This window comes from Barbus barbus, assembly GCF_936440315.1.
Source record: "Barbus barbus genome assembly, chromosome: 23".
Taxonomy (NCBI): Eukaryota; Metazoa; Chordata; class Actinopteri; order Cypriniformes; family Cyprinidae; genus Barbus; species Barbus barbus.
In genome coordinates this window covers 1358695-1384172 of record NC_136751.1, presented here as the reverse complement: position 1 = coordinate 1384172, position 25478 = coordinate 1358695, and the positions used below count along the sequence as shown (strand labels likewise).

The following is a 25478-nucleotide window of genomic DNA, read 5'->3' as shown; positions in this document are numbered from 1 at the left end:
TTATCTGTCTCCTGAGCTCCTCTAATGATTGCAATGATTTCTGCTCAAGTTCTTCGCGGTGCGCTGCGCGTCAATGTGACGGAATGGAACTTTCCACTAACTTTTAATTGTGAGCAGCGCACTTATATTGTGCGTGTGATTGGCAAGTTTGCCAGGTTTCCTCAAGCTGTAATGATATCTATATGAGCCCCGCGGGGAAAGATAGTATAAGTTATTATTAGGCTGAATTGCGGCAGGGCCAGCGCGGTTATTTCTGTCAGTGGACAAAAACCTGCACCGGTATTTTTAGGCACCATATAGGCGGTTTATATATAAATTACCCCAAAAGTGCTTTATAAAGTGCCCAAAAGAGTTATGTATATGATACGATATTTAAGTCCATCTAGTGCTGAGTTTACTACCGCTTTGTTGACCTGTTGCTGTCTGCATTCACTGTTTGTGTTGATGAAAGTGGAGCTAATATGAATATTTTTAATAAAAATAAAACAAATGCAGTATTCACTGAATCAATAACAACTTTCAAAAAGCACCATGTTTTAAAGAAATTAAATGAATGTGAGATATATATCAGATATATATGATCCTGGAGTACAAAACCAGTCATAAGGGTCATTTTTTTTTTTTTCCAAATTGAGATTTATTCATCATCTGGAAGCTGAATAAATAATCTTTCCATTGATGTATGGTTTGATGATGAACTATTAGAAAATCTGGAATCTGAGGGTGCAAAAAAATCTAAATATTGAGAAAATCACCTTTAAAGTTGTCCAAATGAAGTTCTTAGCAATGCATATTACTAATCAAAAAAAGTTGTAATATATTTACGGTAAGAAATTTACAAAATATCCTCATGGATCATAATCTTTACTTAATATCCTAATGAAGAACATGGATAATTTTGACCCATACAATGTATTTTTGGCTATTGCTACAAATATACCCCAGCGAAGTTCTGTGATCCAGGGTCAAATATGGATATAAATAATGTTATGGAATAATATATAACACTGAAAATAATTGTCTTTGCAACCTTCATACATTAAATTGTATAGGGAAAGTGCTATATGGTGCATAGAGCAATGAATATATTTGTCTTTCTTATTTATTTTAAGTCATTTGTCCTATTGTCAATCAGTTTGAATAATTGTTGTTGACATTAGTGTGTGTGTGTGTGTGTGTGTGTGTTATGAATAAGTTGTATGTGTATGTTGTACCAGCAGTGGAGACAAAAAGACTAATTTCCATGAAAATAGATTATAGTTAAAAAAAATCTAATAAATATTAGCATTACAAATAGCTGCTTGATTTCACTTATTATTATTTATTTATTGTTTGCATGTACTTTCAGACTCCACTGTATATAATATATAATATGCATACGGATGCAGTCCCCAGAATGTTGTCTAGGTAGGCAGCACAGTGGGTTTTGAGATGCATCCAAATGTTTTATGTAGTTGCCACTTTTAATCCAGAACACAGTTTAATCACTAAATTTTGGCTGTCTGTTTTCCAGATTACAGTGGAAGCTAATTTCTTGTTGATTAATGCTCAGGTGCACTGCTTTAGTGAATAAGTGAACAGGTACAGTCTGGCTCTGAGTCTGGGATCTCAGGTGACCGACTGAAAGAAGAGAGCTCTTCCTGTCCATCAGTTAATCATTTAACAAACTGTGCACCGCTGCAATGAGCACTGATCGCATACAGCGTGTTTGTTGGGGATTTCAGAGATTATCATGGCCAGCCATAACTATCTGATATATGCTTGTGTTTTCATTTTACAGCATATTTCTTTGTGAAGCATTAGTGTTGGTAATGGTCAACTCTAGGGATTATTGCATACTTGATAAATGCAAGTGTGAATGTGTTAAGTGAGATGTTTGCAGTGTATTTGTGAGGAGAGTCTGTCTTTAAAATAAATTGCAACCAGTTAGAAAGGTTATATATAATTGTTTATAGACTTGCATTTATTTGCACTTAGGCAACATTATAGCATTATGCCATACCAAGAATGCCACACTTTGCATCAACTGTAAACGTCTGGATTTGTGATTTAATGCACAGCTTTGCAGGTGAAATAAACCACTGCTCTTTTATAGCTGTATACTATAGCATCAGCCTCAAGCTAACATCCTTCTAATTTTAGTCTCTTGAAAAACAGTCTTGGCGTTCCTGTGTTCCCACAGACTGTGGCTTTTCAGAGAAAGGACTAATTTGATGTTTCTATAATAGTCTTTTAAATGGCACTTTTCGGGCCTGGAGCATCGGTGGCGGCTCAAGTCAGCCAGTCTGGAGTCAGAAAGCTGTTCCGTCAGCTCTGTTCATATCGGCCGTGGCTCAACTTAATCTCGCAGATTTGCTAATGTGTTTTAGGTGGGATCAACGTCTGAGGAAATATGTGGAGACTCCCTAGTTTGAAGAGGTTTGCTAAGTGACTTTGCCTTTTAAGTCTTGCAATAGAGCGAAAGAATGAACCCAGTTAGCAAATTAAACCGCATTGCTTTCTTCTTTCATGACCATTAAAATATTTGTTTATTAATTTGGGATGTAAGGCATGATTTCTACCCCCTCAGTCAGGTTTATTCCTGATATGTTTGGCATGTTTCTGAACCTGAAGGTCAGTTCGTACGTAGGATTCTTATGTTTTTGAATAGTTCAAATAGTTGAGATTCTGCTAGGTTTATATAAATGCACCAAGTTGCAAAAAAAAACCCAGCATTTTTTAGTGGATCAAGATGTCACTATGCCTTTGCTGTTCTATGCATTAAATACTACTACTTTAGTCAAATACCATGCTTTTTTGGGATTGTGCATAATGCATTAATAAAGCACGGAATGTATTTTATCTCCGTCTTGACTCTGAACGAAGGAAAATGCGTCAGCGAGTCAGTGGAATGTTTTTCAGCATGTCTCGCCCATAATGGACTAGGCATGTAGCTTCTGAGTATTTGCCAGAGAACATGCCCTGAGAATAAAAATAGGCTCGATTCTGCCCTGTCATACGTTCCTAATTGCACAAACTTTTCACGTTTCACTGTCTGAGAACGACACCAGTCTCTGATCGTATCTTACACAGCCATTCATAACAGCAGAGCTCGTCTTGTTCCCACAGAGAGCATCAGAAAAGCCTTCTCAGACTTCACGTCTGTCTGCAATCTACATCTCCTTGTGGGAGTCTGTAGTTCATTGTTAGATTGTGATCCCGGGAAGGAAGTGGTGCAGCGATTAAGCCGAAACGTCTATTGCATCATTTGACTTTTTCCTGAAAATGCATGCATGACTGAGAGACTGTTCTGAGGAAGAGAAACATGCCAGAGTCTGATGTCCTCCTCCCTGTTTTATTAACCATAAATGGAGTCAAACGCAGGCAGGTCAGCAATCAGACCACACTGTGAGCGGTCATCTGCGATAGTTGACTGTCGTCACTCCATGTATGTTTTGTACTTGGCCTAATGGCTGTGGCACAGTCAGCCTTTGGATGCATAATTGGACTGTGTACTATAGGGGTGTGCGATATTATTGACAAAAAAAAAACATCTCCATATTTTCTGGGATTTTAACAATACCAATATTTAGCTGAGTGTGATATTGTGCTGATATCTTAAGGACTACCGTGGACAGTTCACTGTGTGGTGGTTCACTACAGTGACAGAAATAATATTTTCCAATAAAATCTAATTGATTTGTACATTTTTAATGGGCATGTTTACCTGTATAAAGTGCTGTTTTTTTTTTTTGGTCAAGTCCATTTTAATCAGTCGATTAGACGAATAATACAACATTTGGGCTGTTACAAGGCCAATTAAATCTGTATCAACACAATTGATTTACTCCGTTTAATGCACGACATGAATGCATTCAACGTTCAGCTATAAATGCATAAATAATGTTTTGATATTTGAAAATGAGAAGGTACTTTAAATGTGAAATTAAAACCGCCAGTAGGTGGCAGCAAGTCACTGTAAATAAATGAGCCATTGCGATTGAACCGAATCATTTTAACGGTTGATTTATTAAGGAACCCAACTCCTCATCGTCATGTTGCTCAGAGACGTGAAACAATGCTGTGGCTGTGTTTGGAGGTATTTTTGTTGGCGATATAGAGCAAAAAACAGGCAATATGGTGTCTAAAACGTAAGTCTCTTAATATTAACTTGTTTATTAAACTGTTGTATAAAATCAATATCAGATTTATAATCATGCTGATTTTTTTGGGGGAAAATGGCACTCTTTGTGTGATATTAACTATATGAAATTATATAAATAAATTTTTCTGCCTCCTTATTTTGTGATCAGTGTATTTTAATAGACTGCATCACGCAGTGAAAGAACGCTCTGAACGCGCACGAGTCTAACCTACTAGACTTCATGGAAAGTAGCAGTTGGTGCAAAATACATCATGATTTTCAGCACCTTTTTTTGTACTTTTGGTAGTTGCAAGTTAAAAGCCACCAGATGTTGAGTGCTTCAGAGCTTCTTCCGTGAGGAACAGTCAAGATGGTTATCATTGTCTGGAAGCGCAGGAATGAAAAAGCTCCCGCTGTAATCTCAAAAGAATGCAGGCAACCTTGGATCTGTACAGTATATGAATTTCAGGAAATGGCAAGGCAATTAAAATAAAAATAAAAATACTGTAAATATACAGTTATGATTATTCTGTAGGTTGAACAGGTTTGAGTTGTTTTTGTGTGAAAAACAAGAGCAGATCATGTACGGTCTCACTTGGTAGTGCAGCGTATAAAAATGTTTAATGTGCAATTCAGAGAAAAAAAATAAAAGTTAAAGTTTACCTACACACAGCTTTCTTTTATGCTCATTAATTTACCTGAAATATGTTACTTTTTAATGGAGTGGAAAAAAAACGTATCGCATCATTTTGTGCCTGAGCCCTTCCAGTGAAACACACACACATACACACATACACATATATATATATATATTGAAGGTATATTACAAGTATATTTAGATATTTAGTGCATAATGTGTCCTATAAAGTAGCATCACATAAATGAGTTTTAGTAATTTAAATGAGTTATTTTAAGTGTGAAACTGAACGTCTACAGTGGGATGTCTCTTCAATCTGAAGTGACTCTGTGATCGTAGAATGAATGAAGCTGCGTTCTTTAACCGTTGGACAGCAGTTGCTCTGAACGGCTGCAGCTTCTCTCGCCGGCTTCCAGACGTTCAAGTGTTTCAGTCGCCCTTTGTTTCTGTATCTCTTAGAAGATTGCATGAATGGCAGACAGATGTGCTTATACAAGGAGCAATGTATCATTAAAAAAAGAAATGAATGCAATATCAAATCTGGAAACCAAAAGTGCCCTTAAATCACTGTCAAATAATGCAGGGTTTCACAAATTGTTTATCATTTGAAAAATCAAATCCTCAATTTATCAAAATAAAGTTGCAAAATAGCGTATAGCATTGTTATATGAAAGTTTAATACACTTACATGCCTAATACGCTCAGTTTAAAGTGCATTTTGGAAACACAGCGTGTGCTTGATTGACTTTATTTACATAATTCCCCAAATTTTACAGAATTTTACCAGTTATTCCACAAAATAAAAGCTTAAGGATTTTAAAATGTTTGAGCGTTTGAAAGTGCAGAATTGAAGATATAAAGTTTGGTAACTTGGAGTGTAACATGAAATATTTTTATACAGGCAGCATACATATATTTGTCTTCATTTTAATCATTGAAATAAAAATAAAGACCCTGAAAGAGGTTTCAGCAGCAGCAATATTCAGTATAAATGCATTTTAAATAAAAACAAAACAGATAACTATTTTATATCAAGAGAACCGTGAACATGAATTTGTGAATTATTAAAATATTAATTTAAGTTAAAAATTTAGTTTGTCAAGTTTGGCTTACAAAAAGAAAGTTTGTGAAACCCTGAAAGAAAGGATTTGAGGTTTCTCCCAGTGTTTATCCACAAACTCTTGACGTTCATTATGTGCCGTTCAAGATGAAACGCACCATTAAACACCTCACGATGGCTGTTTCCAGAGGGCACTTCCTGGCTTTACTGCCATGCTTTTCCAGGAATCAGGAACGATTTGTCTAAATGGGCTGAAAAGGGAACAAAAGAATCCAAGAAGACTGACTTTGCATGGAGACGGAGAGAATTTGTGGATGCTGCAAACTGGAAAATCAATTCATATGTGTGTCCCTGGAGCACAAAAGCAGTCTGAAGTCTCTGGGGTATATCTGTAGCAATAGCCAACAATACACTGTATGGGTCAAAATTATCATCTTTTTTTTATGGCAAAAATCATTAGGATATTAAGTAAAGATCATGTTCCATGAAGATATTTTGTAAATTTCCTACTTTAAATATATCAAAACTTATTTTTTGATTAGTAATATGTATTGCTAAGAACTTCATTTGAACAACTTTAAAGGAGATTTTCTCAATATTTAGATTTTTTTGCACCCTCAGATTCCAGATTTTCTAATAGTTGTATCTCAGACAAATATTGTCCTATCCTCAATTATTAAAATTGACCCTTATGACTGGTTTTGGTCTCCAGGGTCACAAATGATACCCAACATTTGTTTAGATATAAATGTTGTTTTATTGCGCATATAAAATTGCTTCAGGTAATGAAATCCTCCAGAAGACGGCCCCAGACCATGTCTGCTGTCACTGCAGGCCGGTTTCTGGAGGTTGCTGGTGTGTTAGTGGTCAGCGTGTGGACGTGAGTCTCTGTGTGTTTAGCAGCGCTGGCCTCTGGCTGAGGGTTTCTGTCAGGCCTCTTCATTAAAGCAACAAGGCCACTCTCTGTGTGGAGAGCCTGAACTGGCCCCGGGCCCCGGAGTCAAACAACATGGGAGCAGCTGTCTAAAGAGCAGGCCGGTTTGTCCTTTCAGATGGACACAGACGTGGCTTTATATCGCGCTGCTGTTATTGGACGGCCACGAGATATGAGACCTCTTTACTGTTTCTAACTGCTTGGCATCACATTTGATATCAGAAACACAGCTGATATGAGAATCTCCCTGTCAAAGTTAAAGAGAGTTGTTTTCATGTTCTGCTCATATATTTCAGCAAGATACTAAAATATATATGTATGAAGCAAATGTTTCCATATAACAAATATGGCCAGTAATAACAGAATAACGTCAGCGATCACTTAACATTAACTTAGTAACCTAGTATTATTATTATTTAATTTTTTTGGGGTGGTAAAAGTATTTGTAAGTGTTTAAAATGATAATAATAATAAATATTAACAGAGAAAAGTATTATTATTATTATTAATGATGCACTGACATAATTCTGGATGCACTTGGCCGAAGACCAAAACTTAAAGTATATATTTGTATAATAGTATTGATATTGTTGCAGGATTTTTATCAAACTAAAAATATATTTACTTAATCAAATTTAATCAAATATATTTATATAAACATTTTAATAACGAAGAATTGCAAAAAGGTGTGCACATCCAAAAGACCCAAACAATTTTTGGAGCTATATTTTTCAGTGTGCTGATAATTTAGTTTTTACTTTGGTTTAATTTTTCGTTTCGTAACATACTTATATTTCCACTCCAATTTGTTGTTGACATAAGTCTGTCTACTCCTCACAGATTAAAGGTAACTGGCATGAACACAATTGTGCTCTGTTAGCACATTTTCCTGGCCTACTCGGTCATCTTTGACTCAGTAAAAGTTTGTGAAAGTGGTTTTGTATGAAAGCTTGATTTCCAAAGCCTCTCCTGTCAGAAGCGTTGCGTTTTAAAGGTGCTGTGAGGTAATTGTTGGCTCTTGAAGCTGAACGCAGCTCTTGTGTGTTGGAGTGGAGTGTTATTACTGTATTAGCGCAGGCGTTTGATGTTGGGACGGGTGTGGTGTGAGGACGGGGTCTGATGGTAATATAACCCGCCTGTGCTAAAAATAGATGTGGAAGGAAAAGCCTGGATGTCTGTGGTCTGCTGCGCTAATTACAGAGCAAAGTTAACCGAGCAAACCTGCAGTGGAAAGATGGATGTGCACAGATTGTTGCGTAGTTTGCTGCGACGCACGAGGTGTCCGTATGTGCCGACATAACTCCGTATCTTCTACTATCCCCGCACATACACTTCCTGGCTGTCAGCTAGTCAATACTGAATATATGCAATGATTTTTCAAATAATTATTTTTGGACATTTCAGTGTTGGGATTTTATATAGAAGTGTTTTTAATTTATATAATTAATTTTATTTGTATTATATTTTTGATATATCTTATCTATACAGTGCTGGGTAGATTACTTACACATTGTAGTCCGTTACTGTGTACAGATTACATGAGGGAAATTGTAGTTAGTTAGTTTTAGGTAATGTATTCCAATTACTTTCTTTATCTCATTTATCCTATACTGAAACAAACACACACACAAAAAAAAAAAAACGTACACAGAAAATACGTTCCATTCTTTATCAACAACATTATGTGCATTAAACATCACATTACATCAGGGTTTTCCATACTGCGGTGGAGAATAAAAGAAGAATTAGGAGAGAGTCTGTAAATTATGAATAATTTGCTGGCATTGTGTGGATATGTAATCATGTAATGCATAAAAAGTAACTGTAATCTGATTATGTGCATTTTAAAATGTAATATAATCTGATTAGAAGTACTTAACTTTTGGAATCTGATGTAATCTATCTAGATTACATGTAATCAGTTACTACCCAGTACTCTATCTCTCTCTGTGTGTGTGTGTGTGTGTGTGTGTGTGTGTGTGTGTGTGTTAGGGATGGAAAGATTCACCAATTCCAGTGCATCGGCAAAAAAAGTTAACGATGCGATGCATCGATTTAAAGAGGTGTGCATCGGATACAGTTGGCACTTGCATCGTTTCTAACATATTTGCATCGGTAAAAACCGATTTATTTATATATAATTACTAGTGGATGCGCTACACTTTTATTGTTTAGAAACTGGAGTTTATAAGAGCAAAGAAATGGAAAGTGTTAGATTGCCCAAGTCAATCTCCAGATTTAAATCTGATTGAACATGAATTTCAGCAGCTGGAGAGGAGAGGAAAGGCAGAAACTCCCCAAAACAAGCAACAATTGGGATTGGCTGCATTAAAGGCTGGGAAAAGTATTTGAAAGGATGAGAGCAAGAGTCTGGTGATGTCTATGGGTCACAGACTCACTGCTGTGATTGTGTGCAAGGGATCTGCAACTAAATAATAGCTTTTAATCTTTTATATCTGCCTTATGTTCAACTGTCCCAATACTTATGCTCTCATCAGATAGAGGGATGAACTCTAAAAGTGCTGCTCTTTTTATTTGGTAAAACATGTATGTGTTGAAACGGCTAATAATAAAATGTGACATTCTGTAGTTTTGTCTCATATTCATCTTTTAATCATATTTGCAAATGTCTTGACTCCACAGCCAACAGAGCAATTTAGTCTTTACTGATCCAATACTTATGGAGGGCACTGTATATTTTCACTGTATCGTATCGTTGGCAATGCATCGAGATGTATATTGCATCGTCCTCAGTTATGAGATGCACATCCCTAGTGCGCATGCGTGCGCGTGTGTGTGTGTGTGTGTGTGTGTATTAAATATTAGTTTTTTTTTATGATGTGGGGGAAAAAAGACCTTGATACTGGTTAATTATATATTACATAGGGCTGCATGATAAATCGCATGTGATTGTCCTGCGCATCTCATCAGTAAAGCCAGTTCTGTGATTAGTAGTAAATCTCCTTCACTTGCTTTCAGATGGAGCGGCATTTACTACACAGAGCTGTTTCTTCTGCGATTATGGACACGATATTGCGTAGTTTGTCAGTGATCTACAGCTCTGTGTATTAAATGCCGCTCCATCTGAAAGCATGTGAAGGAGATTTACTACTAATCACAGAACTGGCTTTACTGATGAGATGCGCGTGACAATCACATGCGATTTATCATGCAGCCCTAATATTACATATATTTATAATATATGATATGCATGTTTTTTGGTATGATTTATATGATTCATCCATTCGATTACATAGATGAATTACATTTATTATTATTATTTAGTTGTTCTTGCTCAGGCCCTCTTGCTGCTCTGAAGAGTTTAAGACATTGTTCACAGCTCTATCAGGTTAAGTAACCTCAGTTTGCCCTTGTTTCATCCGCACAGGAAGGGCAAAGGGAAGCCCAATGGAAAGAAGCCGCCCATCGAGGAGAAGAAGCATTACCTGGAAGCAGAATGCACCAAAGTAAGAGTCGTCGACTTCGACCTCAAGGAGCTGGTGGTTTTGCCGAGGGAGATCGACCTGAACGAATGGCTCGCTTGCAACAGTAAGTGACTCACAGCACCTCATATAGAATTAATCCTTCAATAGAATTAAGACCAAATTAAATTCACAATGCAGTTTTTGATGCTCTTTGGTAGAAGATCACATCTGAAGCCAGGATTGTGTCCGGAATGCTGTTTAGTTATATTTAGATGCTTTTAAAAGTCAAAAAGTGATCTAAGAACAGCATTTCTAATCTGTGAAATTTAATAATTAGTATGCTTTACTTGGCCATAGGAATTTTAGAAATGGTGTAATTTAGGTATAATTTTCTCACGTCGCGGAATGTTGGTTGTTTTTAATCTGGCACACGGCCGACCCTTGACCCCGACCGCGGCGGACCGTCTGCTGTTGTTGGGTCTAGTTACTAGGTGTGTTTTGAAAACATCAGAGGAGGAATGCATGATTTCATCTGTTATATAACCGTATGATAAATCAGCTCAGAATAACATTCCAGAGCCAAGAATCACACCATTGTTTGCATTTCCCTTCATTTTATCTTGAAAGAAAACGTGAAGAAAAAAACTAAGTATGGCTTAATTTAGGAAACTTTCAAATTCCACAAGCACTTATTAAACCAAATCACAGCTGTTTTCTATGTGAATATCTGTTAAACTAATTTATTTCAGCATCATTACTGCAGTCTTCAGTGTCACATGATCTTCAAAAATCATAATAATATACTGATTTACTGCTCAACAAACATTTCTGATGTTGAAAACAGTTATATATATTGCCATAATATAAATAGACACAATAATAGCTAATGTTCATAAATTATCATTAAAACATTGTAATAATTATATACGGAATTGTATTAAATGTGCATATTTGCATCCATTTTATAAAAATGAAAAAGGTGTAAAGATTTTTGCTGAAAAATGGTTATTATACATGGTATAAGTTATCGTCACCTGATCGTTGTTTATGCATATTTTACACAAAGGCATTAGTTTTTATAGAATGACTTGGAACATATTGTGAAATGTATATTCTTTCTCATACGATTGATTACTAAAGGATTGCTGTGTTTTATCATTCGTTAATCTTTGCATTATCTGTGTGATTATTTTATTTATTTGTTTTTTTCTAGCCACGACGTTCTTCAATCTCATTAACCTGCAGTACAGCACAATCTCAGAGTTCTGCACGGGGGAGACGTGTCCGGCCATGACCGCCTGCAATACGTGAGTGTCGTCTTCATCCTGACCCTCTTATCCATTATTAAGCCTGCAGACTCTCAGAGACGCGCCGAGCGGAAACTAGACTCTCAGGGGTCGCGACCCGGGGACCAGGTCACGACCCGCAGTCCAGCTCGACCTCAGAGAGAGATGTGATCAAACAAGAACAAGTTCTCATTTCTAATAGGCATGCATGATATTATCGGACCAATATCAGAATCAATATCTGATAACGGCTTTTTTAAATGTAAATATCGGCATTGGCCCGATATGAAAAATTATGCCAATATGTCTTGCCGATAAGAGGAATATATTTAATATATATTTAATTCACATGTGCTCAGGGTGTGCTTGCGATTATATCACGTCCAGTAAGGGGGCGCTGTTGGCCTACTTCTAATAAAATGAAAGCAAAATTCACAAATAATATTTAGACTGTTTCTGATTAAATATAGTAATTGATGCCATAAAATCATGAGTATGTTTTGATTCAAAGGTCAGAAGCTATAGCTTGTATTAATTAAAAAAAAAAAAAAAATCACAAACATGACACTTATATTACACAATAAATCAGTATATATAAAATTATTTAATTTGTTAAATTTTTAAACAAATTATGAGCTCTAAAATATTTTCAGTATTTTAAATGTTAAATCTTAAAATAAAATGTTAAGGCTATCACTGCATCTTTCTGGGAAAAAAAAATTAAAATGCTGTAATTGATATATAGTTTATTTATAGTTATTTTCAAATGTATTGTCATTATAAAATAACTTCATTATTGTTTATTTAATTCTAACAAATAAGTTCTTATTAAAACTAACCAAATTTTTTAAAATAATAATTTGCTTATAACTTCCACACAAGAGAGACTTGGTGTTGTTGCCAAACACAAGGAAATATATTGGTATCGGTCAAAATGAGTTGAAAAATATCGGCAAAAGTTCAATATTGTGCATCGCTAATTTTTAATCCGATTTTATTTGATTCGTTCTTCCTGTTATGTCAGAGGAATGGTTGAGTGAAAAAAACAATAGAAACCATCACAGAAATTATAATACTTGTCACTACAAATATCTTTACAAACATTACAAAACATACATTTTAAAACCATTAAAACTATTAAAAAATGCGACCCGTATTGGCAAAATGAGTAGTAATGTAATTCATTAAGCCCTCTTCTAGTGATCCCAATGCTCCAAATAGTGATTAAACATCTAAAACTATCTTTATTTGAACATTTTCTGAGAGGAGGGCTTTTGATTAAACTGCTTTTGTAGTGTTGATGTGTTTGTAATGAACACACTGAAGGGATTTTTATTTTTATTAATGCTTTTTAGATGTAAAATGGTAAAAAAAAAAAAAGTAACGCACTGCCTATTTGATTCTTATATTTGTTCTACTGTTGTTCTTGTTTTTGTGCATCTGTTCTTATTTTTAATAACGAAGATACCATAAAAAACAGCTATATTGATATTATTAATATAGTAAGTAATATTAAGAAAGGAAGTGGAGGGAACAATGCAATGTTGCTTGGGAACCTTTAGAACTTGATTTTTCTCAAAACTGACTTTGTCGACTTCAAACAGGTGTAGCTTAGTCATTTCTCGTCCGATTCCAACAAATCCATTATTGAAGGCATTTTAATGGGCAATGAGAAAATAAAAGTAACTCAGTTTGGAAAATTTGCTCATTGAGACTCATTTTGCCAGCTCGGGTCACAAATGGTTTCCTGTAGTGTTTTTCCATTAGGGTTTATTGGTTTTAACAAGTCACCAATAGAAGGTGAACAATTACCAGTAGAAACCAACAGAGTGCATTACAGTTTCCATTTAAAACCAATACAAGTCCTATTATAACCAGTAAAACCATTACAAATTCTGTGCTGTTTAAATGAGCCATTGATGATAACTGAGTGTTTACCGAAGCGTTTATTGAATAACTGACACGTCATAAATCCTGGTCAGGTTTATGGGAAGATTCTCTATCAGACCGTTTGGTTAATGAACAACCGCTGAGCAGAAAGTGTGTCAGACAGACGATTGATGGAGGGACGAACATCATTTACTGTGAGCTGTAGGAAGAAAGAGCAGTGCACGAAGGAAACGATGAGGATGATGATGCTGTACTTCTGTTTTAGATAGAAACACAGACTACTGCTAGATCAAAGCAAAATCAACTTGATTCTGACATTTTCTCAATAAAATATTTGTCTCAGGACATACTACTGGTATGATGAAAAAGGGAAGAAGACGAAATGCACAGCGCCGCAGTACGTGGATTTCGTCATGAGTTCAGTCCAGAAGCTGGTGACCGATGAGGACATCTTTCCCACCAAATACGGTGAGTGAGTGTCTGCCGCCACCTGGTGATGCATGTGCAAACCGCACCACTTCATTTCCAACATTTATGGAGATATTGCAAATGTAAATATAATCTTAATATATTTCACTTGTGTTGCGTTTATTTGAAAGCAAAGGACCCATGTTTCACTAATAAAGCCTGGATGCAAGACAAAGGATGTGGGCATAAATTACTAGCTTTTGTGCAACATTCTGTACATTTAAACATTAACACTTCACCATAAGGTCCATTAGTTAACTATTTAACTAATTAGTTAATATTAACTAACAATAAATTTGTTCCAGTATTCTGTTAACATAGTCAATACAAAATATAATAGAATCTGGGCGATATGACCTAATATCAAAATCTTACTACCCACCTCTGGTACTTACTATATGGTTAGGATTAGAGTTACTTGCATGTAATAATGCATATTTTTGTGTTATTATAATAGTAAGTACATGTAAAATGTGTAACAAGGACACCTTAAAATAAAGTGTTACCGAGACTTCCTTCAAAAACATACATGACGTGTGCACTACACTACAAATGGCTGGAGTATTTATCAAATGCACTGGTCTAAATGTGTGGACACTGATGTAGTTTGTCTGCTCGTCTGCAGGTAAAGAGTTCCCCAACACCTTCGACTCGCTGGTCAAGAAATTCTGCAGGTATCTCTTCCACGTTCTGGCCCACATCTACTGGTCCCACTACAAGGAGACGGTGGCCATGGACCTGCACGGACACCTAAACACACTCTACACGCATTTCATGGTTTTTATAAGGGAATTCAATCTGATGGACCCCAAGGAGACGTCCATGATGGACGATCTGACGGAGGCGCTGTGCACTCCGCTGCCCCCTCAGCCACAGAACCACGTGACGGAGAGATGAGTCCGGCGCCGCTCCATCTCTGGCCTGCCAAGCCAGGGTTCAGAAGGACTGCTGGGACTCACAGACCTTCACCCTCCCAGAACATTGCTCTCTTTAGGACCCAGTGTAAGGAGCGCTCAGCCAGGCCTCTCGCCGAATGACCTCAGACGCGGCCGTCTAACCCTTTAACCAAGAACAACCTGACCATGCTTCGGTTTCCTTCCCGTTTTGCGCTTTCTTTGGCGTCTTCCCTCGTCTTAGCAGCAGCAGTTTCCCCTCTCTTGGTTTCATAAGGGTGTCGGCCTGGTCCTTGTGTACGGTATAAAGGTTTCTTTTTCATTTTTATAGGGTAAAAGGGGTGTGTGTGTGTGTTCAAGGCTTTTGCACTCAGGAACTGAGAGAGCTGTCAATGCTACCTGCTCACCCACAAGCCTCTCGGTGTCACTTTACTCATCATATAGCAATCCCATCCTCTACTTATATGGGACAGACTTGTTGCATATTAGCATGTTAACCACCGTAGAGGAGAGCCGAGTTGATTCGGGCGGTCATTTTGGCTCCAGGGCCTGGGTTTCAGGCGTTCTCCCTCGAGAATGACAAGGACATTCGTGTTGTCTGCTGTTGAACCCGAACGCCTGCTCTCCAGGCTCTGGAAACGGCTTGTAATCATGTCTAGCCTCATTCTGAAAAGACGATTTGTGAATGGAAGAGAATGAACGCTTAGTCTCTACGTATCGATTGCAAAGATTATTATCTTAGAGCGACTGAGAGAGCGACAGATGTTTTAGTTCTCCCTTCATCACTGTTCAGAGAGTTTGTGTTGCGAATCTGACTTTTTGCTTTTAATTTATTTCTCGGTTTTCTTTTTCCTTTTCGTTTCGGTTTTAGTTGACGTTTTTTCAGGGCTCCTCAGTTCTGGCTTTTGTTTTATGTATTTTAATAATACTTTAAGTTAAAAGCGATTTAATATTTTAAGCTCTGCAAATTATAACCTAATAAAATATTTAAAAGTCACAAACAGTTGCATGCGGTGTCTTTATTTTCTTTTTGCCTTTTTCATCTGTGATTATCAAGAAGTGTCAACTCCAATTTCATGTGTTTTGATTATTTGAAGGTGCTGTAAGTGGTTTTAGTTGTCATGATAACCCCGCCCACAATACACACGTCAGCCAATCAGGTTATGGAAGTAAAATCCCATTCATATTCTCCATAGTAGTTATTTATACATTTTTAAAGACAAAAGCACACCTTGCACATCACAGTAGTTCTATTAAAGCCTTATTTTTAAACAATTGTAATATTTTTAACAGCAGAATCTCTGATGGGAAAACTACATTACCCATGATTCTGCAAATAAATCTCCACCAATCAGAGAACAGAAACAGGCAAATCATGCCAAAGGAGCTCCGAGTGACGCAGTTCATTCTCCCTATGAGCTCAAACTATTTATTTGAGTGCTTATTTTGCATTATATGTGAAATATTTTCTATACACATCTAATCGACATCTTTGAATCATGGTTTTATATCTCCATCTCTTTTTTTTGTATAGTTCTTTCATTTCATCATTAGTTCTTTCCCTCATTAAAGCCTGCTTGTCTGATATTCTCTTGCTTCAAATCAAAGTTTGTAATGTGATTCTCCTCGTAGCTGGTTGGTTCGGTTCATGATTTATAACTCCCTAATGGGAAACACAAAATACACAAGCATAAAGATTGCTATGGCAAATGGGTGGAAAGACTTGATGGAGAAAATCCTGAGTAGTGATGCCCATGTTGTTGTTTCTTTGTTGGACAGGTAAGGGAATTATTATTAAAGAAAATGATTAATTATTGTGTAAAGCACTTTCTAAAACGCACTAGTATCAGTACAATTTGCATGAAACTCAGTGGATCATGCTGAATCGTGATGATAGATGGCAGTACAGGGTCAAACACAACTGTGGTATCGGTATGTAAAGAACTGAGTGAATTTCTTTTTTTTTTCTCCTTTAAAAAATAAAATTCACTTACAGCACACATCCTGATGTTTTTACAACAGAGCCTCACTTAAGATCTCCAATAGGCTATTGTGGAATTCATCATTTTATTAGTTTGCAGGATATGAATTGTACAAATATTACACAAACCGGATACAGCCATACACATCTGAATTTTGCATGATTCTGCCTCCATCCATCCATCTTTATTTGTCCGCTCGCACAAACGCGGCGAAAATGCTGTCCTTCTGCTCCAGCAGGACGTCCGGTTCATCGTATTCTAAGATGCCGCCGTGTTTCATCACAATCACCACATCTGAGCCCAGGATGGTGTGAACGCGATGCTGTCCGACACAAAACATCAGCCATCAGATCACAGTGAGCCTCACCCTTTAACCCTATGGAAGCTGGATTCTGCCGCAGAATAAAATAAAGGTAATTGTGGCTTTTTATTTCACAATTCTGGCAAACAAGGCCGAATTGTGAGAAATAAACTCAGAGTTGTGAATAAAGTCAGAATTGGGAACAAAAAAAAACACTAACCTTTAGACTTTTCCTCTCAGAATTGTGAGAAAAGCCAATTACGAGATATAAACTGAATTTCAAGGAAAAATGTAGAATTATGGGATACAAACTGAAGCTTGAGGAAAAAAAATCAGAATTCTGAGGGAAAAAAATTGTGAGAAATTTAGAATTATGGGATGTAAACTCAGCATTGAGGAAAGTCAGAATTATGAGATATATACGCAGAATTATGATGTATCTCAAACTCATTGAGGAAAGTCAGAATTATATTTCTGACGTTCCTCAATGCTGAGTTTGAGATATATACTCAGAATTATGATATAAACTCGTTAAGGAAAGGCAAAATTATGAGTAATTCTGACGCTCCTCAATGCAGAGTTTATATCATAATTCTGAGTATATATCTCATAATTCTGACGCTCCTTAATGCGGAGTTTATATCATAATTCTGAGTATATATCTCATAATTCTGACGTTCGTCATTGCTGAGTTCATATAAAATTCTGAGTATTTTGAGATTAGTTTCTCATAATTTTGACTTTCCTCAATGAGTTTATATCATAATTCTGAGATAAACTCATCTCAAAATACTCAGAATTTTGATATAAACTCAGCATTGAGGAGCGTCAGAATTATGAGATATATACTCAGCATTGAGGAACGTCAGAATTATAAGATATACACTCATTGAGGAAAGTCAGAATTATAATATATAAATTCAGTATTTGATATAAACTCAGCAATGAGGAAAATCAGAATTATGAGATAATACAGTGGCAGAAATAAGCTTCCATATAATCGAGCATATTACCGTGAATGTTGCTAAGGTTTTTGTGGACTGGCATGAGTAGATGACAGTCTTTAGGTTTAGTTTATGCTGTATAGCAGGGGTTCTAAACTCTGGCCCTCGAGGTCCACTGTCCTGTGGACTGGAGCTGAACTCTGCAGGAAAGAGGACCTCGATGGCCAGAGTTGAAGACCCCGGCTGTGTAGTTTTGTATAGTATAGTTTAAAGAGGTGCAGGGACTCACAGCTATCGTTACCACTGTTCGGTCTGCAAACGCCGTCATGACTACTTTCTGCAGAATACTCTCCTACAGGAACAAAGACAGTGATTAACCAAACTTTACATACAACAGAAACAAGCCGCTGTATAACTTCGGTCTTGTTCTCACTGTGGCCATGTCGATAGACGCTGTAGCTTCATCCATGATGAGGATGCTGCTCTTCCTCACGAAGGCTCGAGCGAGACAGAAGAGCTGCCGCTGGCCCTGACTGAAGTTCTCTCCTCCTTCTGTCACCATTGCATCTGTGGAGCGGGGAATTTGTGTGAATCGCTTATTAAATCAAATTAATGGATTTATGAGATATTTACAAGACCAGTCCAGCGATTGGAATAATTATGATATTTAATGTTTAAAAAAAAATCAACAAGGCTGTATTTATGTAATTAAAAATGCAGAAAAAAAAAGATATATTTTTGCAATTTAAAATAGCTCTTTTCTATTTAAATATGTGTTAAACTGTAATTTATTCCTGTGATGCGCAGCTGAATTTTCAGCATCATTACTCCAGTCTTCAGTGTCACATGATCCTTCAGAAATCATTCTAATATGCCTATTTATTATCAGCTATTACTTTTGCTCAGTTATTAAGTATATTTCGTATTTTTTTTCTTTTTTTGCAGAAATCATTATCCTTTTTTTCAGGCTTCTTTGATGAATAAACTAGAAAATGTCTAAATAACAAATATGTTTGCTGATTTTTTTTTTTTGCAAAAAATATTGGGCCGCACAGCTGTTTTCAACACTGATAACAATCAGAAATGTTTCGTGTACCGTAAATCAGCATATTAGAATGATTTCTGAAGGATCATGTGACACTTAAGACTGGAGTAATGATGCTGAAAATTCAATTTTGACCACAGAAATAAATTACATTTTAACAGATATTAACACAGAAAACAGCCATTTGAAGTTGTAATATGTGACCCTATACCACAAAACCAGTCATAAGGTCTTTTTTTTTTTTTTTTAATTGAGATAAATTGAGATAAATGAAAGTTGGAATAAATAGCTTTCCGTTGATGTATGGTTTGTTATGATAGGACAATATTTGGCTGAGATACAACTATCTGAAAATCTGGACTCTGAGGATGCAAAAAAATCTAAATATTGAGAAAATCGCCTTTAGCAGAAGAGATTTTTGTTTTTTGAAAATCTTAATTCTTCCAAATGTTTGACCGGTAGCATTTACTGCTTATTTTTGTTCTGCTCATCCGGTCCTCATTGATCTCACCTAGTCCTCCAGGTAAAGCTTTAACAACTGGCATGAGCTGAGCAATCTCAAGAGCCTCCCAAAGCATCTGATCAGTGGCCTTTCTCTCCGGATCCAGATTAAACCTGAGGAACACAAGTGCATGCTGAAAGACTAGAACAGACTGCACTGGATGATTTATGCATCTTTGTACAGGGAACCTGATTGAAAATACAGTATAAAAGGCTGGAGAAACGTGAAAAGCCTCACCGAATCGTTCCACTGAATAAAATGGGATCCTGCAGGATGATGGAAAACTTTGATCGTAGAGTCTGCAGAGGAAGCTTGGCGATATCAATCCCATCAATGACTATTTGCCCTGTGTGAGAACAAAACACATCCATGGAATCACAAAGACCCAGAAGAGGTCAGCACATGATGAGTTTGATCATTACGAAGCTCCTGTTACCTTCGAACGTGTCCAGTATTCTGAAGAGAGCCAGAGAAAAGGAGGATTTCCCGCTTCCCGTCCGTCCACAGATTCCCACCTAGCCATAAAACACTCAGTCTTCACGTGTAATTTGCTCTTCCAGCGAAAGCTGTGAATGTGTTTGTGTAGAGGGTCAGACTGACCTTCTGTCCCGGTCTGATGTGAGCATTGACGTGTCTCAGGACGGGCTTCAGGCTGCTGTCGTAGCGAACGCTCAGGTTCTTGATCTGGATCTCACCGTACTTTGGCCATCCGGCAGGAACCTGAGCAGGAGCTGCAATCACATCACCTCTGCTGATGAACACTTTCTAAAGAACTTTCAAAAATAATTAAAATATTGCATTGATGTTCCGTGAAGCAGAATATAAAATGTGCATTCAAATTGTTAGAAATGCTATAAATTAAAACAAATAATAAAAAATAATTTGATTTATATGCATATAATATTTAGGTGTTTAAAAAAATCAAGATTTTAATTTGATTATGATTTTAAATTAATATTTGATTTATTATTATTATTATTATTATTATCAATATTTTAATTTGATTAAGATTTTAAATTAATATTCAGTTTTATTATTTTTACTATTTGTTTTCATAAAATGTTATTATCTATTATTATTTCTGAATAAATATTAACTACTAATGTATATACCCGGAATATAGATCACTCATTTATATTGCTTCAGATAATCTTTAAAATATAGAAATTGTTACTATTTAAAAAAAAATTAAGAATACAACTGATTACAAAATTAATTTGAAATTAATATTTAATTCACATGTTATTTTTTTATTTAATGCTTCCAACAATGTTTATATATATATATATATATATATATATATATATATATATATATATATATATATATATATATATATATATATATATATGAAGTTAAATTATAAATAGCAATGACAACAACATAATAATAATCCAATAGATTAAATTATATTATGTATATTAATGTATAAAAATATTTTAACAGGATTATTAATTTATATTTATTATTTCAATTCATATATAATTTTTTTTATATTACCAAAAAATGCTGTTATGTTTTTTGTTTCTCTGAATGAATATGAACTGGCATATATGTCAGCAAAAATGCACTGAAATTTGAAATTAATATTTGATCCATCCATCCATTATCTCCCGCTTATCTGGAATCGGGTCATGGGGGCAACAGTCTAAGCAGGGAAACCCAGACTTCCCTCTCTCCGACTACTTCGTCCAGCTCTTCCAGGGGGATCCCAAGGCGTTCCCAGGCCAGCCGAGAGACATAGTCTCTCCAACGTGTCCTGGGTCTCCCCCGAGGTATCTTCCCGGTGGGACATGCCCGGAACACCTCCCCAGGGAGGCGTCCAGGAGGCATCCTAGCCAGATGCCCGAGCCACCTCATCTGGCTCCTCTCAATGCGGAGGAGCAGCGGCTCTACTCTGAGCTCCTCCCGGATGACTGAACTTCTCACCCTATCTCTAAGGGAGAGTCCAGCCACCCTACGTAGGAAACTAATTTCGGCCGCTTGTATCCGCGATCTCATTCTTTCGATCACTACCCACAGCTCGTGACCATAGGTGAGCGTGGGAACGTAGATCGACCAGTAAATCGAGAGCCTAGCCTTTCGGCTCAGCTCTTTCTTCACCACGACAGATCGATGCAGCACCCGCATCACTGCTGACACCGCACCAATCCGTCTGTCGATCTCCCGCTCCATCCTTCCCTCACTCGTGAACAAGACCCCGAGATACTTAAACTCCTCCACTTGGGGAAGGATCTCATCCCTGACCCGGAGTGAGCACTCCACCCTTTTCCGGATATTTGATCCATATGTTCATATTTTATTATTATAATTTTTAAAAATATACATATTTATTGTTGTTATTCCTTTTAATTTCCCTCTCTTATTCTTGTTTTTAGGAATGTTCCCTCTTATTTCCCAGCGTTGTGTCAGTGTCTCACTCATGAGTCCTTCATAGTTCTCCGGCGGCGTGTAGATCAGACCGCTGACTCTCTTCACGCAGCCCAGCTGCACCTCCATGTCTGCCAGATTACGCACGATCCAGTTCAGATAGTTGGACACCTTCACAGAGGCAGAGCAGAGGCAGTTAGAGTTGAACACTCACTAATGAAGACTGATGAGCAGCAGGTTTGTTTCTGCAGTTTACCATGAGAGCGTAAGTGAGTCCCAGACCCACCAGTCCCGCTGAGAGCTGACTGTATAAAGCATTGCTTATAGAGGCCACCGCCGCGATCAGCACCACAAATGCCCCGATGTACTCCTGCACACAGCCAATGCAAAAATAATATGCATTCATTAACAATTTATGGACACCTTGGGTCTTGGGTAAGATCATATCTTTCTGGTCGCACTCAGTTTGTACAACTTAAAAACTTCAGATCTGAGCTATCGCATGTTACTTACGGTGTTCCCCAAGGCTCAGTCTTGGGGCCTCTTCTATTCATCATTTATTTACTGCCACTTGGTCAAATTTTTAGGAAGTTTGGAATTTATTTCCATTGCTATGCCGACGACACCCAGCTCCATATGTCTTCTATGCCTAATTTTGTATTTCCTTTCTCTCTGTTAAATTGTCAAAATTGGTTTTCATCTAATTTCCTTAAACTTAATAGTGATACAACTGAAATTCTTCTTTTAGGTACAAAGTCTAATCTGGTAAAATCTGGTTGTTTTTCTGTGACAACTGAGCTGTTAAATTTAAGTACACAATTAGATAAGACCAATTTAGGTCAACCAATCACCAAGCAATGCTTCATTTTGTTCAGTCTGTGGTGTAAAAAGATTGCATTAGCAATTAAAGAAAAACACTTCAGCAAAACATAGTCAGGTCAAAGTGTCTGAATAATTTTGGGTCCCAAATTTTTATCAGTTTTATTGCTAGTCCACTGTATGAATATTTTTTGGGTATAATCTGTCACAGTTTACTTTATTTTGCTATCCTCACTTACATAAATGAACTATAGTGTCCTGCACCACTAGTAAAACATTTCAAAAATTTAAGTAAATTTTGGTTTAACTTTATATGTTAATTAAATCTGTGCTAGAGTAGTAATGAAATGGTTTTCATTACCATGCGAACCTCCAGCCAGCGATTGGCTGCCATCAGGAAGAGAGAGGAGATGTTATTTGCATCTGTGTGTTCCAGCAGTTTCTTCTTAAACCTCTGCTCGTGTCTGAGACAAAACACAGTCCAGTCAGTCGCGTGTGTGTGTGTGTTAGTGTGTGTGTTAGTGTGTGTGTGTGTTAGTGTTACCTGAACGCTCTGATGGTGGTGAGGCCCTCTATGGTCTGTGAGTAATGGGACAGGAGCGGCATCTCAGTGCTGTCCTCCAGCTGCTGCAGATCTCTACACACAAACAGAGAGAAAACAGAACATTCATAACGCAAGATAAATAATCATAAAAGAAGAGATGCACCACTAAAATAATCAATTACTAGAACATTTAATATTACTATTTTGTATCATTAAAACATTTTGGTAAATAATAGGAAATATACTACATAAAACAACATTAAATATATATATTTTTAAATAAATTAAATTTAACAACATTAGTTAATTTTAGTTAGTTAACAACATGTTTAGTTAATGTTTATAATTTCATTTAATAATTTTTTTAAATAAAAAAAGTCTTCAAACAACTTATAAACATTAACTATAAAAATGTTGTATCATTTAAACATTTATATGTTTTGAGAAATAATTACATTAACGAAATTAAATATAAATTCAATTAATGTTGTATCATTAAAACATTTTTAACATTTGTAAAATTTTGGAAATATAATAAATCTAAATACAATGAATACAATAATAATAAGAAATATAAAACTAAAATGTAAAATAAAACAATAATACAAATTTAACAAAAATCAAAATATTAAATATTTAGAAATTTTGAGAAATATTAGGAAATATAACATTTAATATAAAACATATTTAAAAAAATTAATCATAAAAATTAAATATGTAATTAAACTAAATGTATAAATACAATATATAATATACAATACTACATATATAATATAAAAAACATTGAGAAATAATATAAAATACAAAACATAACATTACATATAAAATATATAAAAATATAATATATTAATATTAAATATTTAATATAATAACTGAATTGAAATTATTTTTAATAATTAAAAACATTGAAACATTGAATTGAAAACATTTTTAACATTTTGGGGAAATAAGAAATATAATACAAAATATTACAACTTAAAGAAAATTATAGTTCAGGTAACCTGCTAGAATTTTTCCAGACATCAGTGGTGAAACTTCACAGACATTGTTTTTATTTATTTTATTTTATTTAATACTCTGCAACTAACCTGGACGCCACCCTGAAGTACTTCTGAATGAAGTAGCAGGCGACGGCCAGCGGCAGCAGAGCGATGAGGAAGAGCGGCGTGACGTATGAGATAACGCCCAGCGCAGACATACAGAGCAGAGTCGAGCGGCTCAGACACTCCAGAGTCACAGGGATGTGCTGCAATCACACACACACACACACACACACACACACATCCATCCTAGTCAAGCACTGACCAAACCAATCATGAAATGCATGAAGTGTCCTGTCAAATGTAAAGTCTGTTTATCCTCCAGTACCTGATCGATTGTGTTGGTGTCCGCTGAGAATCGGTTTAGGATGTTCCCCAGGGGCGTCGTCTCAAATAACCTTGTGGGAAACACAGATCAGTATGTATTTCAAAATTAGAATCAAAGGCACTCGAAATGGTAGTGAACAAAGCCTTTATTCATATGGCTTTACATCTTTTTAGTAAAGCTTTTAATTTGTGATTATTTACTGTGATTTTATTTTGATATTATGGCGTTTTTTTTTTGTTTTTTGTTATTTTGTTTGTACATGTTGTAGCACTTTGAGTTTAAGAAAGGCGCATTACAAATAAAATGTATTATTATTATTATTAAAAACAACACACAAGTGCACCGACACGTTGCGGCTAACAACTATAGAGGATGATCATGAGCTGCTGAACTCACACAGACCTCATGGGCGCGAGGACGATGGTGCGCAGGAGGCTGCAGTGAAGCTCTTGGGAAACACGCAAACCTGTCCACTCCACCGCCAGAGACGTGACGAGACACAGGACGATTCCCAGAGCGCACAGACCGCAGAAAACCTGCAGGTACGACGAGTGACTGAACTCACAGTCCTGAGAGAGAAGCACAACACAACAACACTCAGCTCCACTCACACTAATGACCAATATACAGTGCTGTTCAAGAGTCTGGGGGCAGTATGTTTGAAAGAAGCAAGACATGATACTCATACCATGGCTTCTTCACTTCTTTAGTACAGTGGTGGCCAAAATTATTAGAACACATTATTAGAAAAATGGTTTTAAATCTTTTTCTGTAGTGTGTCAGTGGGAAATATCAGTTTACATTTCCAAACATTAATTTTGCTATGAATTGTAATAATCCAGTGAGATGATTTGCTCCACACAGAGATCTGATCTGATCATCATCAG

The 25478-nt window shown here is 36.3% G+C and overlaps 2 protein-coding genes across 6 annotated transcripts in view; one reads left to right on the top strand and one right to left on the bottom strand.

Moving 5' to 3' along the window:
- mob2b (MOB kinase activator 2b) overlaps positions 1 to 15718 on the top strand; it is a 42540-nt gene extending 26822 nt beyond the window's left edge. For 4 of the 5 annotated variants that reach the window (XM_079374711.1, XM_079374712.1, XM_079374710.1 and 1 more), the window contains exons 2-5: positions 10143 to 10303; positions 11393 to 11486; positions 13699 to 13823; positions 14449 to 15715. In XM_079374711.1, coding sequence (XP_079230837.1) covers positions 10143 to 10303; positions 11393 to 11486; positions 13699 to 13823; positions 14449 to 14720 — 652 coding nt within the window. In that variant the 3' untranslated portion in view covers positions 14721 to 15715. Of the gene's footprint in view, positions 1 to 10142; positions 10304 to 11392; positions 11487 to 13698; positions 13824 to 14448 lie in introns of all 5 variants that reach the window. The other variant, XM_079374709.1, reaches the window with a different exon arrangement.
- Positions 15719 to 16768: 1050 nt separating this feature from the next.
- The window catches only part of abcc8b (ATP-binding cassette, sub-family C (CFTR/MRP), member 8b), a gene marked incomplete at its 5' end in the record, with an annotated part of 39011 nt that continues 30301 nt past the window's right edge, over positions 16769 to 25478 (bottom strand). Inside the window, 14 exons of the mRNA XM_079373587.1 lie at positions 16769 to 17020; positions 18233 to 18295; positions 18377 to 18510; positions 19500 to 19603; positions 19728 to 19836; positions 19927 to 20005; positions 20091 to 20221; positions 21911 to 22031; positions 22117 to 22230; positions 23041 to 23143; positions 23224 to 23316; positions 24312 to 24469; positions 24592 to 24661; positions 24994 to 25160. Coding sequence (XP_079229713.1) covers positions 16883 to 17020; positions 18233 to 18295; positions 18377 to 18510; positions 19500 to 19603; positions 19728 to 19836; positions 19927 to 20005; positions 20091 to 20221; positions 21911 to 22031; positions 22117 to 22230; positions 23041 to 23143; positions 23224 to 23316; positions 24312 to 24469; positions 24592 to 24661; positions 24994 to 25160 — 1584 coding nt within the window. The 3' untranslated portion in view covers positions 16769 to 16882. The remainder of the gene's footprint in view (positions 17021 to 18232; positions 18296 to 18376; positions 18511 to 19499; positions 19604 to 19727; positions 19837 to 19926; positions 20006 to 20090; positions 20222 to 21910; positions 22032 to 22116; positions 22231 to 23040; positions 23144 to 23223; positions 23317 to 24311; positions 24470 to 24591; positions 24662 to 24993; positions 25161 to 25478) is intronic.